General features: G+C 54.7%; 1 protein-coding gene across 1 annotated transcript; it reads right to left on the bottom strand.

Annotated features, from left to right (window-relative positions):
• Nucleotides 1–10547: 10547 nt before the first annotated feature.
• On the bottom strand, nt 10548–14490 carry VCPKMT (valosin containing protein lysine methyltransferase). The gene is made up of 6 exons (XM_059474873.1): nt 14279–14490; nt 14040–14150; nt 13504–13576; nt 12422–12541; nt 11369–11473; nt 10548–10753 (listed from the first exon to the last, which is right to left on the bottom strand). The coding sequence occupies exons 1-6, from the start codon at nt 14488–14490 to the stop codon at nt 10739–10741; spliced, it is 636 nt and encodes a 211-aa protein (XP_059330856.1). The 3' UTR covers nt 10548–10738.
• Nucleotides 14491–14903: the final 413 nt, after the last annotated feature.

Genomic DNA, 14903 nt, shown 5'->3' with positions numbered 1-14903 from the left:
CAGATCACAAGGATGTGACCTAATTAAATTTCAGCTCTTTTCAATATGATTTTCATACTCACACAGGGTTTTTTTGGACCTGTGGAACCAGCTGTCTCGGCAGGGACGTTTCAGGCTTGGAATGGAAGTGCAGAAAACATCTAATTTCCCACTGGGAGCAGCTGCGGAGGCGAGCTCTGGGGTCTCTCCAAAGCCTTTCCCTGCTCCCAAAGTTGGATTCACAAGAGTGAATTGGGTTTTTTTTTTTTTTTTAAGGCAGATTGTTTTATTATTATTTATGCAGAGGGGAAGAACATGTTAGTCCCACCTCTCTTCCCATGCAGATGGATTTAGGTCACGCTGGGAAGAGGGGTGGGAGAACCTGGAGTGAAGCACATCCCTCCTGGAACAAACAACCTTCCCAGGGCTCAGCACTGGATCTCACAAGATGCTTCCAGTCAAGACAGGTCCCATCAAACCCCACCAAGGCCCCTCAGCACAAGGCAAATCCAACCATTCCATGCACCCAGACCTCCCCAGGAGTCTCCTAATCCCCAAAAAAATTATTTTGAGTCTTAATTTTCCCTGTTACCAGTGAGGGTAACACAGGAGGGTATCCCAGCTGGATTTTTGGCTGAATGAGCAGAATCCCCCGTGTTTTCCCGTTGCTATGGCAAGGGGGAGAGCCGGGATTTTTGTGCATGGCTCGGTAAATCCGGCCCGTTCTGCACGGCTGATTCGCCCTCCAATTAATTAAGGGCATTCTTCACTTCCCCTCGCAATTAACATAAAGAAAACCCAATTAACTCCTGCGCGGTGGACGCTGAGCACCGCCTCGGGCAGTGTGAAACCTCCCTGCTCTCCTGCAGGAAACATGCAGAGATTGCCAGGCTGACCACAGAGCCCACACCGGAGCCATCCCAGCCCCATGGTTCTCCCTGAGTGAAATCACATTCCTGGCTTTGCCAGACCTGTTGATATTGGCTGCGAGCTGGAAAAGGAGATTTGGGTGGAAACGGAGATTTGGGTGGAAATGGAGATTTCTGGCCATCCTCAGGCAGGCTGGTGCCTCTTCCCACAACACATGGGCTGTGATGGTACAAAGGGCACTTCTCCTGATCCCTTGGCCACTCATCCTCCTTTTTTTGTGGCTGAAGCCATGAGTCTGGGAGCAGTCTGGGAGCAGGGTTTGGGAGCAGTTTGGGAGCAGGATCTGGGACCAGAGTCTCTCGGTGCGTGGATCCCCGCCCCTGGCCACGCCCGTGCTCCCTGCCATGAGGTGCAGCAGGTATTTCCTGTTCCCGGACTGCTCCAACCTGCCCCGAGCAGCTCCCGGCCCTCCCCGATGGGTTCGTGTCCTGCAGAGCAGCGTGGCTGACAGGACGAGCCCGGCTCTCTCCAGTGTCCCAAAATAAATACGGGAGGAGGGAGGGGATAGATAAAGGGTGACACGGTCTGAGCTGGCTCCTGCTCACCAAGTCCTTGGGATTTGCCCCCAGGATTTGCCCTCAGGAATTCCCACACTGCCACAACATGAATTCCCCTCATCCGGGGGATGTCTCTGGGCAGGGAGGTGACATGGTGACTTCCAGCTACTGTCCTATGTCACTTTCTCACCCACACTGGCTTCTGAATTTTGGGTTGGTTGGATAAACCATGCTCTGGCTGGTTTATCAGCTCCAGATGATCTGGAACAGATCCAGTGTCCTCTCCACCACAGGAATTGCCAAAAATCCCAAGTGCTGGCACCACCATCAAGCTTTTTTTTTTTTTTTTTTTTTTTTTTTTTTTTCCCCTGCTAGTTTAACACTTTTTAGGTGTTTATGTCCAGTGCATTAGGCAAGCCCTGGGTTTGGATGAGGACAGAGCAGCCTCCTTCCCACAAAGGCACCTGAAGCATCCTTCATTTCCAGCCTGAGGAGAGCTGCAGGATTGGCCATGGACGGGGTCAATCCCGTGTCCCCCCACCCTCCCCAGAGCCACCCACGGCGCTGCGACAAAGCCACCACACCAAGCACCATCACACCGACTGCGATTCCTGAACATCCACCCCTGTCCCCAGCCCCTGCCAATAATCCTCGGGGACAAAAGACCCCGAGGGCAGCTCCCGCCCCCGCTGTAATTCCTCCCGTTCGCCCTAATCCCCCGCAGGCCCTTCTGTCGCAGCGGCCAAATCCCATTAACCGCGCCAGGACCGCGCTCAAAGAAGCCGCGGCACGGCTGGGTGCGGTGGAGGAGCCATCCCTGCCTTCAGTGGGGTTTATTCCCAAAAACCAGACCTGAGAGCAGGGAGCTGTGTCTGACCAAGGAGTGAGGGAGGGGACGTGTCCATCTGGGGCTCGTGGCCATCGCTCTGCTGGGGGTGACTCTTTTCCCACTTTCCCAATTCCTGATAAATTTTTCTCTTTTCCCAGTTGGCTTGGTTGTGGTACCAGCTTCCAAGGCCCCACTCCAAACACTCCCGTGGGTCCCACTCAGCCTCCAAGATTTAATTTCCACTTGCTCAGGGTTTGCCATGAGCCTCTGAGCTCTGTTTCATGTCTGGTTGCAGAGGAAGATGCTCTGGTCCACCTCCAACATGGCAAGGAGGATGGCTGGGGATTGGAACCTGGCCACACTCCCAAAGGTCCCAAGTTTTTTTCCCCATGATCTTGTTTGCCAAGAGGAAGAAAAGACTCAGCATGGAGGTAGCACAAATTCAGGATGGTCCCAGTGAACTCCCAACCAGAACCAGAGTGAAGAAAAAGAAAAACCAAAGAAAACCCCAACAGTTTGGATTTGCTGCTTTTGCCAGGCTGAACTCAAGCTGCAGTTGGGATGTGAAATCAGATAATTCTGGGATGGTGAAGCTCCTGGGATAGAAAGGAGGAGGGGGGCAAGGCAACAGAACAATGAGGAAGGGCTTTGGTGGGGGTATGGAGGATGTGCCAGGAGACGCTGCTTTTCCAGGCACAGACTGGGTAGAAGGTGAATAAATGATGGTTGGCCCCAGGGGCTGCAGAAGGACCAGGCTGTGCCTTCAATGAGTGGAGAAACACGTGGAGGCTGAGTCACAGGGGACGAGGTCCAAGCAGCCAGGGAAGGCTGAGGGCAGCACACTGACCACTGGCAGCTGCTCCCACACCTGAGCTAATGTTTAGCTTTGGACTTTGCCAAGTTGTCCAAGGGGCAGAGGAGGAGGAGGAGGAGGGCAGGTGACCTGAGGGTGGCTGTGAGCTGGGCCAGTGCCCAGGGCTGTGATTCCTGCACGAGCTCTGGGTCAGAAGGAGCCACTTCTGGGTGTAGTTTCTGCTGGTTTGGTCCTGGCTCAGCAGGACATTCCCTGACAGGGCCTTGCTGAGCTCCTCCATTCAGCTCAGCTCTTCCTGGTGTATTTTATTCCCTACACATCAGGCTCCAGACAGCATTGCAAGGGCTGCCCTGAGGGGACACTGTGGTGGACAGGGTGAGGAGCCTGGTGGCACCACCACAAGGCTGCAAAGGTGTCCCCAGCACTGGCCCAGGGCTGAGCACCTCCCATTGGCCTGGATAACCCACCCTGGCTGGTGCCTCGTCTCTATTTAAACCCCCTCTCCTGGGATGTAATTAAGGACGTGCCTATTAATTGCTGTGTCACAGCAGCACGGATTGTCCCTGTCACCACCGGTGCTCCCTGGGCAGCTCCCACTCGATCACTGCCATGTGTGTCCCCTCCATCCCCACCACCTCAACCTGCAGCATCCCAAACCTTCACATTTGAGTTCTACCTTGCAGGCAATTTTGCACAGCAGCATTCTCCAATCCCAGTTTATTCTAATGACACCGTGGAAGAGCTAAAAATAGCAGCAAGGCATTTTGTGCCTCTCCCCCAGCAGCCACCGTGGGGAGTGCAGGGGAGCCTCTGAGGTGTTTGCAGGGAGCGTTTGGAGAGTATCACACCTCCCTTACCCTTGCCAGCTCTGGATCTTTAAATATCTGGCCCAAATCCACACAAGCCTGTGGCTGCTTAACTCCTTCCTTGCATTCAAATCCAAAGGAAATTGGGCACCTGGATGGGATGGAGAACATGGGGCGGTGGGTGCAGAACACACCTGCAGGAGTGACTCAGCCGTGGTGTGGGTGGTGGGATCCTCTCGGCTTCCCTGGGGACCTCCTGGCTCCAGTGGGATGCACAGAGCCCACCTGTCCCATCCCACCTCACCTCCTCTCCTGCCAGGGCTCTCAGATGTCTCACGTGCCAGAAAATGCTGTGGGAAGCAACATCTGAATCCATGCTGCTCTTCCTAAAATGAGTACTACAAAATTGATGTACTCACCCAAAAATGGTGCACTCCCCAAAAAGTGATGCCCTGCCCCCAAACCAGCCATGCTGGATTTAGCACCTGAACATGCTCGGCAGGGTGAAGCAGCAGCCTGGGGGCAGTTGCTCCAAGTTATTTCTGTTTTTTTTTTTTTATTATTTAAGGCACCCTGTGGGATCCTCAACTTAGCAAGGGTGGCTGGAGCTTAGGAATCCACACAGAAGTGTGGATAATATTCCTGCACACAGCCCTGCCAGCCCTCAGAGCCCACCAGGTATCAGCAAAACCCACAGAAACCATCACCAACTTCATCCAGAGCTTCAGAGCAGGTTCCCATTCCCGTGCTGGGAATGGCTCCGTGCTGCACTCCGGGCATGGCAGCCGGTGCTGGCATGAGGGCACGGATGTGTGGAGAGGCAGGGAGCAGCCAGGGAGACACCCAGCCTGGCACGGGCACAGCGGCACTGTGCGCCCTCGGGGGATGCAGGGACCCAAACCGAGGGGATTGAGCGTCTGCTCCGAGGGTGTCGGGCCAGGATTGCGCTGGTGCGGAGCTGCAGGCGGGACGGGCAGAGCGGGAGAGAAGCGGCCCAGGGGGACAGAAACACCGTGAGCTGCCCTCAGGGGGACAGAAACACCGTGAGCTGCCCTCAGGGGGACAGAAACACCGTGAGCTGCCCTCCAGAGGGACAGAAACACCGATCGCTGCCCCAGGGGGACAGAAACACCGATCGGTGCCCTCAGGGGGACAGAAACACCGTGAGCTGCCCTCCAGAGGGACAGAAACACCGATCGGTGCCCTCAGGGGGACAGAAACACCGATCGCTGCCCCAGGGGGACAGAAACACCGATCGGTGCCCCCAGGGGGACAGAAACACGGATCTCTGCCCTCAGGGGGACAGAAACACCGATCGGTGCCCCCAGGGGGACAGAAACACCGATCGCTGCCCTCAGGGGGACAGAAACACCGATCGGTGCCCCCAGGGGGACAGAAACACCGATCGCTGCCCTTCAGAGGGACAGAAACACGGATCTCTGCCCTCATGGGGACAGAAAAACCGATCGGTGCCCCCGGGGGGACAGAAACACCGATCGCTGCCCTCATGGGGACAGAAAAACCGATCGGTGCCCTCAGGGGGACAGAAACACCGATCGCTGCACCCAGGGGGACAGAAACACGGATCTCTGCCCTCAGGGGGACAGAAACACGGATCTCTGCCCTCAGGGGGACAGAAACACGGATCTCTGCCCTCAGGGGGACAGAAACACGGATCTCTGCCCTCAGGGGGACAGAAACACCGATCGCTGCACCCAGGGGGACAGAAACACGGATCTCTGCCCTCAGGGGGACAGAAACACCGATCGCTGCCCCCATGGGGACAGAAAGGCCGCGAGGCGGGGGCTGCCACGCGCCAGGGATGGCACCGGAGCGGAGCAGAGACGGATGAGTCAGAGGATTCGGGCACAATGGGAAGCGCGGGCTCAGCACGGCCGGGGGGGACACGCAGGGACAGGACAGGGACATGCCGGGATGGGGACGTGCCGGGATGGGTCCTCAAGGCTGCCAGCGCTGCATCACCCTCAGCAAAGCCTCCTCCAGAGGGAAAAACGTGACTTTTTGCAGCTTTTTTCCGCCTGGTCACAGGGAGAGGAAGGAAACGGGTGAACTCATGGCAGCGCGCACGGAGAGGGCTCTGCCACGCTCCTGCCCGCCCTGCTGGACACGGGGACATGGGGACACGGACACGGGGCTGTCCTGCACTTCCCCTGGCGCTGGCAGGGTCCCAGCGACCACAGTCCAGCCCGGCTGCTTCCCCAGGCACCCCCACTTCCCTCTGCCCACTGCTGCCTTCTTACTTCCACAGCCTTTCCTGGTTTATACATTTCCTTGTTTTATAAACCCCCAAGAAAACTAACTCAGGAGCACGAGAGGATTAAGAAACAGGAGCCCTGTTTCACCTCCTGATCCCAGTCACCCCATAAGCCCTCGGCTGCTCCCACATTCCTCAGGGGAATGGTGAGGGCAGCAATAGCTGGCACAGGATAATTACAGGGCTGAAGATGGTGGTGCTGCCTGGGCACAAGGTCCCAAAGCTCTGAGGGATGGGAGAAACCTCCCATGGCAAACCTGGGCTGGACCCAGACAACCATCCCATGGGGGAATTTGGGAAACATTCTCCAAAAATATATCCACAGGCCAAAATAGTTTGACAGAGTTCCAGCCACCACTTTCTCTGCTCCTTGTCACCTTTCTTCCACTTCACACGGGATGGTGGCTGGGGGAAGCTGATCCTCAGAAGAAGACACTAAACTTGGACACAAACGTGGGCCACCATCACCCTGGAGGTCCTGGTCACTCCCTGGGGGCTGGAACCACAGCCCTGGCTGCCCAGGGGTGCAGGAACAGGAGCTCCAGGGCCCCTGTGCTGCACAAACCTCATGGTTTGCATGGCCTCAAAAAAGAAACTTTCTTTTTTTTCTTTCAGGATGTGAAAGGAGACCACAAGACTGTGGTCCCACAGCTTCCCCACCTCTGGATGACAGGACACTGCACCAGCAGCAAGCAGATCAAACCGACACCAATGCAGGAGGGGAAGGCTGGGATCCCTCTCCTGGCATCCCACATGCCCTATAGGCTGTGCTGGGCAAGGAGCCACATGCACACCACCACTGTCACCAAGGAGTGTCCCCACCCCCAGGCTGGGCTGCCAGAACACCTGGGCTTTGAAATCATGAAATTCCTGAACGGTTTGGGGTGGAAGGGACCTCAAAACTCATCTTGTTCCACTCCCTGCCATGGCAGGGACACCTTCCACTACGCCAGGGTGCTCCAAGCCCTGTCCAACCTGACCTTGGGCACTGCCAGGGATCCAGGGGCAGCCACAGCTGCTCTGGGCACCCTGTGCCAGGGCCTGCCCACCCTCACAGCCAAATGTCCAATATCCAGACTAACCCTGGCCTCTGGCAGTGGGAAGCCATTCCCCTGCTCCAGGCCCTGCCTGCCCTGCCCACCCCCAGGGCCCCATGAGGTGGGATGGGAGAGCCCCCAGATGTGACCTCCTGTCACTGAGCTGCTGAGTGACTGTCACCCTGCCGTTGTCACCGTGCTGTTTGCTCCTTGGCTGGGGCTCAGGAAGTGGCACAACAGCAGCAGCAGCCACACAATCCACCCAAGGCACTGTTTAACGGGCCGGGAGCCCACTGCAGCTGGGGGGAGCAGAGCTACAGCAATAGAAACCCTTTTCCTTAATGCTGCAGGCAAGAGGAGGCATTTTCTAAGAGGAGAATCCATTTGTCCAGGACTACAGGCCATGGAAAACGATTACACAGCTGGGGAGAACACTTTCCCAAGCAAAACCAGCCCTGAGGGATGAGTGGGAGCAGTCCTGGCCTCACACAGTCCCAGGGGCTCTGCAGCAGCACCAGGAATCACCCATGGATGGCCAGAGCTGAACACGAGCCCTGCTCCTGGCAGCCACCTTGCATCTCCTACTTGTCCTAGAAAAGGCAAAAATACCCAGGGGCACTGAGGGTCCTGCAGTCTGTGCCTGATAGCATGACAAGAAGCCACCAGTGAGTGATGTGGCGGGTGCTGAGCTGGCACTGCACACTGTGCTCCTCCCAGACCGGGTGCCCTCGATCCAAGTGGAGCTGGAACAGCTCCCCTGGCTGCCACAGGCAGCAGTGAGCAGCCCTCAGAGCCCCAGAGGCACCACGGGATGGTGGCACTGCCACTGCTGGCACCACAGGGACAGGGCAGGGCAGGGCACCCTCCAGGGCTGGGGGCTGAGCCAGCACAGGAGCTCTCCCAGGAAAATCCCGTGTGACCTCTGCACCACAGCCCACACAGTTTCCCATGGCTGGGGCTGGTGTTGGGGCCATGCCAGGAAATTATCCACAATAATTTAAGCATGACTTCAGGCAAACGCCTCAAACTCCCAAATGTTGACACTGTGACACTAAAGCAGCTCCCACAGCAGCAGCACGGGGAGGTTTCCTGCTCTCTCTTGTGAGGACAGATCTCAGCAAGGTGAGGCACAGGGTGGGAACCCAGCTGGGATGGGGTGGATTTGGTGCTGCTGGCTCTCACCACAGCCAGCCTGGGGGCAGAGCCCAGGGGTGAGCTCTCTTACAGGGAGAGCTGGGACAGATTTGGGCTGGCATGGCAGGAGGGAGTGCCAGGGCCAGGAATTGTCCTGAGCACCTGCTGTGCCCCAGAGGCTGGGCAGAGCCTGTCTGTCACAACCAGACTTCTCCACAGAGCCCCTGAGTTCCATGGAAGTGGCACCAAAACTCTCCAAGGAACCAGGACAAGTCCAACTGGGACAAACAGGACAGGTGAGAACAGAGAGGTTGGCAAGAGACAGGATCACCACCTCCCTCACATCCCATTTCCATGAGAGCTGCACACCCTCCCCTAGCTCAGAGCAGGCAGCCTCTCAGGCACGGTGGAGCTGAGCCCCAGCAGGATCTATCCCCTGTCCCAAAGCCCTTTTTCCTCCCCAGAAGCAGCAGTTTCTCGTGGTGCCTCTGGTGGCCCTGCCCGGCTGCCCTGCTTAGCGGCAGTTTCCTCTCCCAGCTGCAGAGCAGCAGCAGCAGCAGCTGGGTTTTACATCCCCTCGCTGGTGCAGCCGGTGACGCAGGGGGTGACACCACCCAGCCCCCCCCACGGGGTCCCTGTCACTCAGGGACAGTCACAACCTGAGTGACACAGGCCCAAAGCTGAGGGCACAGCAGAGCAGCAGCCAGCAGGGAAGAAAAAGCACAACCTCTTCCCTTTTTCTTCTGAAGAAGGGATCCTAGCCCTGTGCAAAAGGAAGTGCTGATAGCACACATCCTGCAGATAAAACAATTATTCCATCAGCTCCAAACCCTTGGGAAAGGCTGCTCCCCTCTGCAGCACCCCCAGCACCGAGCAGGGTGCCAGAATGTCCCAGTGTGACACCAGCCCTTCGTGCTTTGGGACACCATCCCCACCACTGCTGGGATTTGGGGATCTTCTCCTCATTTTTCTGCAATAAGAGCTTCCACTTGGGAAGCCACGTTGGTGTAAACATCCCAGTAAATCCCTTCCTGCAGGCCACTGGGTAATTAAGGAGCTCCTTTCATAACGAGGTAGCAAATAACACGTGTGGTTTGACAAATTAACTTCTCGTGTTCGCTAATCATCGCTCCGCAAGCCAGGACGGCGGTTTAGGATGTGGGAAGTTTGCAAGGAATTCTCTTACTGGAGATAAAGGGAGCCTGAACTCAGGGCAGGTGCAGGAAACTCCTGGGAGCCTGCAAACAAAGCCCTTCCCAACCCACCAGCTTCTCAGAGAAAACAGCCACAGTAACTCGTGCCTCTGTCACAGACCCAACTTCCACAGCTGCTTCCACCACAGAAAAGTGAGAATTGCTGCAAAATTCCTCCTCTAAGCCACCACTGAGCTCAAGAGGCAGAAACACTGAGAGCCACAAGGAACCTGCTCACCAGAATGACCTGAAGGTGTCAAACTTGAACACTGTGGATCTTTGCACTAGAAAAGCACAGGTGAAAACAGAAGGCAGAACAATTTTGCACAGGTGTTTTATCTGTGCAGGAACCACCACCAGGACAGCCCCAGCTCCTGGAATGAACCTCCCAGGAGGGAACGACACAGGAAGCACAGGATGAATGTGTCACAGACATCTTCTGTGAAAAATCCTTTCCTTAGCATTTTTCCTCCTCAGAAGCTGAGAGGCCTCAGGAACAAAATATAAACGTTGATTATCTGCTGCTGTGAAATGCAACAGGTGCATCTGGGATTGGCCCATGTTGGATGTTTGTAATTAATGGCCAATCACAGTCAGCTGGCTCAGACAGAGAGCCGAGCCACAAACCTTTGTTATCATTCTTAGCTATTCTATTCCTAGCCAGCCTTCTGATGAAATCCTTTCTTGTATTCTTTTAGTATAGTTTTAATGTAATATATATCACAAAATAATAAATCAAACCTTCTGAAACATGGAGTCAGATCCTCGTCTCTTCCCCAATCCCAAAACCCCAGTGAACACGGTCACATGAATGAACAACCCACATGTGAAACCCAACTCCGGTGCCAAAGTTTTATTGACCGGCCGTTCGAGCCGCTCCCGTTTTTCCCCTCTGGGCGGTTCCGGCGCGGTGCCCTCGGAGGGGCTCGGTAGCGCCGCTCCCGCAGCAGAGGCACCGGCAGAAGCACCGGCACAGCCCCCGCGCTGCCCGGGCCGCTCCCGCAGCAGAGGCACCGGCACTGCCCGGGCCGCTCCCCCGGCCCCATTCCCCGCCTCCCCGGGCCGCAGACACGGGCAGCCCGCAGCTGTCCGGCCGGAAGGCGCTGTCAGACCCCGAGCGGGCCAGCCAGAAGCTGCTCGGCGCAGATGAGTCACAAGCACACCGCAGACAGTCCCTCCGCGCTGTGATCCCATCCCCGCTGCTCCACAGCTCCGCCAGGGGACACATCCTGCGCTCAAAGATCTCACGGCGGGGAATTCTGTCAAGAGATTTTCACAGAGATGACAGATTTGCAAGCGGCCTGGTTTTGTTCAAGAGCTGAGGCTGCATGTTGTGTCAGCACAATATGCAAAATATTTTCTTCACGCTTCATCAGTTAACCCCAAAACGATCAAAGCAATCCTGGCAGCTGCTGGGTATCACATCTAGAGCCTGGTTTTGGGGAGAGGGTGGCACAGCAGAGCCCACAGTGCCAAAAGCAGCACCAGGCATTTTATTTTTATTACTTTGGGGCCTCTAAACTCCAGTTTGGAGATCCCACCCCACCAGCGCACAGAAGCAGGAGAAATGTGAAGCTCAAAGGTAGTGCTGACCAGGAAGAGGAAGGCTGGCACCTGGAGCACCAGGTTTGGGAACAAAGCAGGGCTGTGGCTCCACGGGATCCCAAATTTCACAGTCAGTCTGGAGCTCCACCCCTGGAATGCTCACGCTGTGCCAAGCAAACAGCAGCTCTGGGAATTCCGGGCAGCAGTTGCTGTGCTGGTGCCATGACCCATGCCAGTGCAAGGTGTCCCTGCCCATGGCAGGGGTGCAATGAGAGGAGCTTTAGGTCCCTTCCCAACAACCCAAAGCACCCTGGATGCTGTGCACCCACCCTGTGCTTCCTGTGGATGCTCACGATGTGGATGTCCTCGCTCCGGTACTCCTCGTCGTGCCTCTCCAGGGGAATCTTCTCTAGTTCAAAGTCCCTCTGGAGCAGCTGTTCCACAAAGAACAGTTCCACAACCATTCCAGACATGCCCCACCATGCAGCACCTCACCCTCATTTAAACTGCTCCAGCACTAACGTGAAGCTACAGACACCTCCAATACTCCCCAAAAATCTGTTTATGCTTGTGGTAAAACACTCCTGGAGGGATTTAAGAGATGTGTGGATGTGGCACTTGGGGACATGGCTTAGTGGTGGCCTTGGCAGTGCTTGGGAGATGGTTGAACTTGATCTCAGAGGGCTTTTCCAACCTAAATGATTCTGTGAATCCATGATTTTGCTTCAATCCCTAAAATGCTAAGCCAAACCACAGCACCTGCCTGCCAATCCCCTCAACTGAAAGGGAGAGGAGCGAAAAATCCAGTCTAAAATCCCCCAGCGTCAGCTCTGGGCTGTGCTCAGATTGCCTGGGCTGAACCTGGCAAGGAAGGAAATAAATCACAAAAAAAATACAGAAATCAGCCAGAAACACCAAGACCTGTTGAGTTTGTTGTGGGAGCAGCACCTCAGAGCTGAGCACAGCTCTCCTCACTGCCAGGGCCTCACAAGTGTGAGGCACTACTTATCAAACAGGTGCTGTGATTAACACCAACCCCCTGGAATTCTCACCCTTTTTATTATTATTATTATTATTATTATTATTATTATTATTATTATTATTATTACTATTATTATTATATCCTGTACAAGAGCGGTAAACCTGCACTGACCATCACCCCCCACAGGTGCTCCCTGTGTTGCTTTTCCTCACCTGCACACAAGACACAGCTGGAATATTCACTTAAAGCAATTAATGGGCTCTCATTAGAGAGAAGGATTTTTTTTCAGAAGCACGTCTATCACTCAGGAGAGAGTTTTGAGTTCCTGAGCAAAACTTTGTATTTTCCCTCTGCTTTCAACAGAGCAGCCTAAAAGAAAATATGCTTAAAACTCACTTACTTCAAAGTATTTCCTCTCAATTTCAGGGTTCTTCCCCACAGTCCTCTGTTCATAGCAGCACAGCACACAAGTGTCGGGGCCTGTCAGCTCCCTCAGGGTCTTCAGCAAGGGCTCCAAGGACTGCCCAGAAAGGTGAAACATTTCCCACGTGGATTTCAAGCTCATTTCACTGGTTGCAACACCCTCTAGCTAAAGTCTTCACCCAAGAGGGAACCTCCCAGTTTCACTTTTCTGCTGGTTATTTTTAGTGCTTGAACTGGGACAAGAAGAATATGGGGAAAAGCTGGGAAGGAGAGGAGGAAAGGGGACTCACAGGAGAAGAATTTCCCAGACTGACCAAGAAAACTGAACTGGAATCCAAGCCAGAAACATCCCACAGTGCTGAGTGGGCACTTCCTGGAGGCACACAACAATGAGTACTCCTCAGTGTGCTCCAAAAGTCGGAGTTTTCTCAATTATTCCTGGAGGATGGCTCAGATCCAGACCACAGAGGAGGGAAATGGGAGCAACAGGCAGGGACTCAATGCCAGGGGCTGGTAAAGCCATTGGAAGGGCACTGGGACATGGGGTTTGTCAGGTTATTTCCCTTTTCCTGCAGCTTCCCTCAGCTCTCTGTGCACATCCTGCAAGCTCCAGCTGAGGACACGAGGCAGACTGCAACAACCCCTCAGCTGTGGCAGGCTTTATCCTCCTGCCTTCCCAAGGAAAGCATGAGGAGAACCCAAACAGCAGATGTAACACTTTAAAATTTCATTTACCAATGATTTTAACAGTTCACACTTTGCTTCACCATTCCCAATGTTAAAAAAAACAAAAACCAAAACCAAACAAAAAATAAAAGGGGGAGAGGCATAAACATTCAGTTTGGGATTTTTAACATAAAAATAGTGTCTGGTTCTATGTCAAACGGCCTTACATCTATTAAAAATGCATTTTCCAGTTTTGTTCTACCTATTCCTATAAACCACAGGGACCATGAAGTGAGTACAATATTTACCTGAACACTTCTCATACTAAACACACTTAGCCCACCCCCTTCCCCAGAAACCTTTCTGCAGGGGTTTAGCAAAGTCCTCATTTACCTCCTCATAGTAAATGCAATCAGCCATGAGTATATAATCGGGGGGAGGCTGAAATTCTGTTACATCTTCACCCCTAAAAAAATAAAGAAGAAAAAACCAACAAGAAGTGAAAAGAAGTTTTACTGAAACACATAGTAAAGGACTCAGCAAAAAGTTAACTACTGTGTTCTCGTATTAAGTTTCCCTCTCACAGAGGTATTTGAAGTTATTTAGTAATTTAATGAAGGTAATGCAGAATCACAGAATCCCAGAATGGTTTGGGTGGGAAGGGAACTTGAATCCCATCCCATTCCTCCCCCTGCCATGGGCAGGGACTCCTCCCACTGTCCCAGGCTGCTCCAAGCCCTGTCCAGCCGGGCCTTGGACACTGTCAGGGGCAGCCACAGCTTCTCTGGGCACTTGTGCCAGGACCTCCCCACCCTCCCAGCCAGGAATTCCCAATTCCCTATATCCCATCTAAACCGACTCTTTTTCAACCCGAACCCAGAATCCCCGTTAAAGCTGAACAGAGACATTAAATAAAGGCTCATACAAACCATTTCAGTACCTTGGCTCGGACGGACCCTGTGACCAGGTGCTTGTTATTCTCAATATTGACCATCAACAGCTCCTGCAGCTCCTCCAGGTCTGTGACCGTCACGTTCGCCCTGTAACACACAAATGTGGTTAGGGAATAACGCCATGGCAGGGGACACTCAGCACAGCAGAAAAAACGAGTTAAAGGAATCAAAAGGGTCTGAGGGAGCACACAGCGCCGGGCGGGGAATCCGCTCACCCCAGCGTGGCTGCCATGATGCCTACGGCGCCGGTGCCCGCGCCCAGCTCCAGGACGTGGCGCCGGGCGAGGGGGCAGGCGCCGGTCTCCAGGAACTTGGCGAGCACCAGTGCGGCGTCCCACACCACACAGCCCACACCGCCCGCCGCCCGCTGCTCCAGCCGCAGCGCCGGCCCGGCCCGCCGCTCCAGCTCCCGCACGAAGCCCGCCATGGCCGGGGCTCTGAGGCGGCGCGGCCCCGCCCCGGCAGGAAATGGCGGGCGGGCCCTGAGGGGACGGCGCTGCCCGCCCGCTCCTCACGGCGGGAGAGACTTGAGCTGGGGGCATGGAGGCTTGTCCAGCCGGAATTATTCCAGGATCCTGGCAGCCGTGTCCAGCCGGAATTATTCCAGGATCCCGGCAGCCGCGGCCCTGAGGGAGCGCGGAGCCCTCAGCAGCCGCTCCCTCATCCCTCCTGAGCCGCTCCAGCCTGAGCCCTCCTGAAGGTTTTGTTACAAACCGCCCTCACACAACTTAAAAAAGGTCTTACAAACCTACAAGAAAGGGCTTAATAAACTTACAAAAAAGTTTCAATAACCCTACAAAAGTCTTAGTAAGTCTACAAAAAAGGTCTTAATAAACTTAC

This window comes from Ammospiza nelsoni, chromosome 6 (genome assembly GCF_027579445.1).
Source record: "Ammospiza nelsoni isolate bAmmNel1 chromosome 6, bAmmNel1.pri, whole genome shotgun sequence".
Classification (NCBI taxonomy): domain Eukaryota; kingdom Metazoa; phylum Chordata; class Aves; order Passeriformes; family Passerellidae; genus Ammospiza; species Ammospiza nelsoni.
This window is presented reverse-complemented; position numbering and strand designations above follow the sequence as displayed.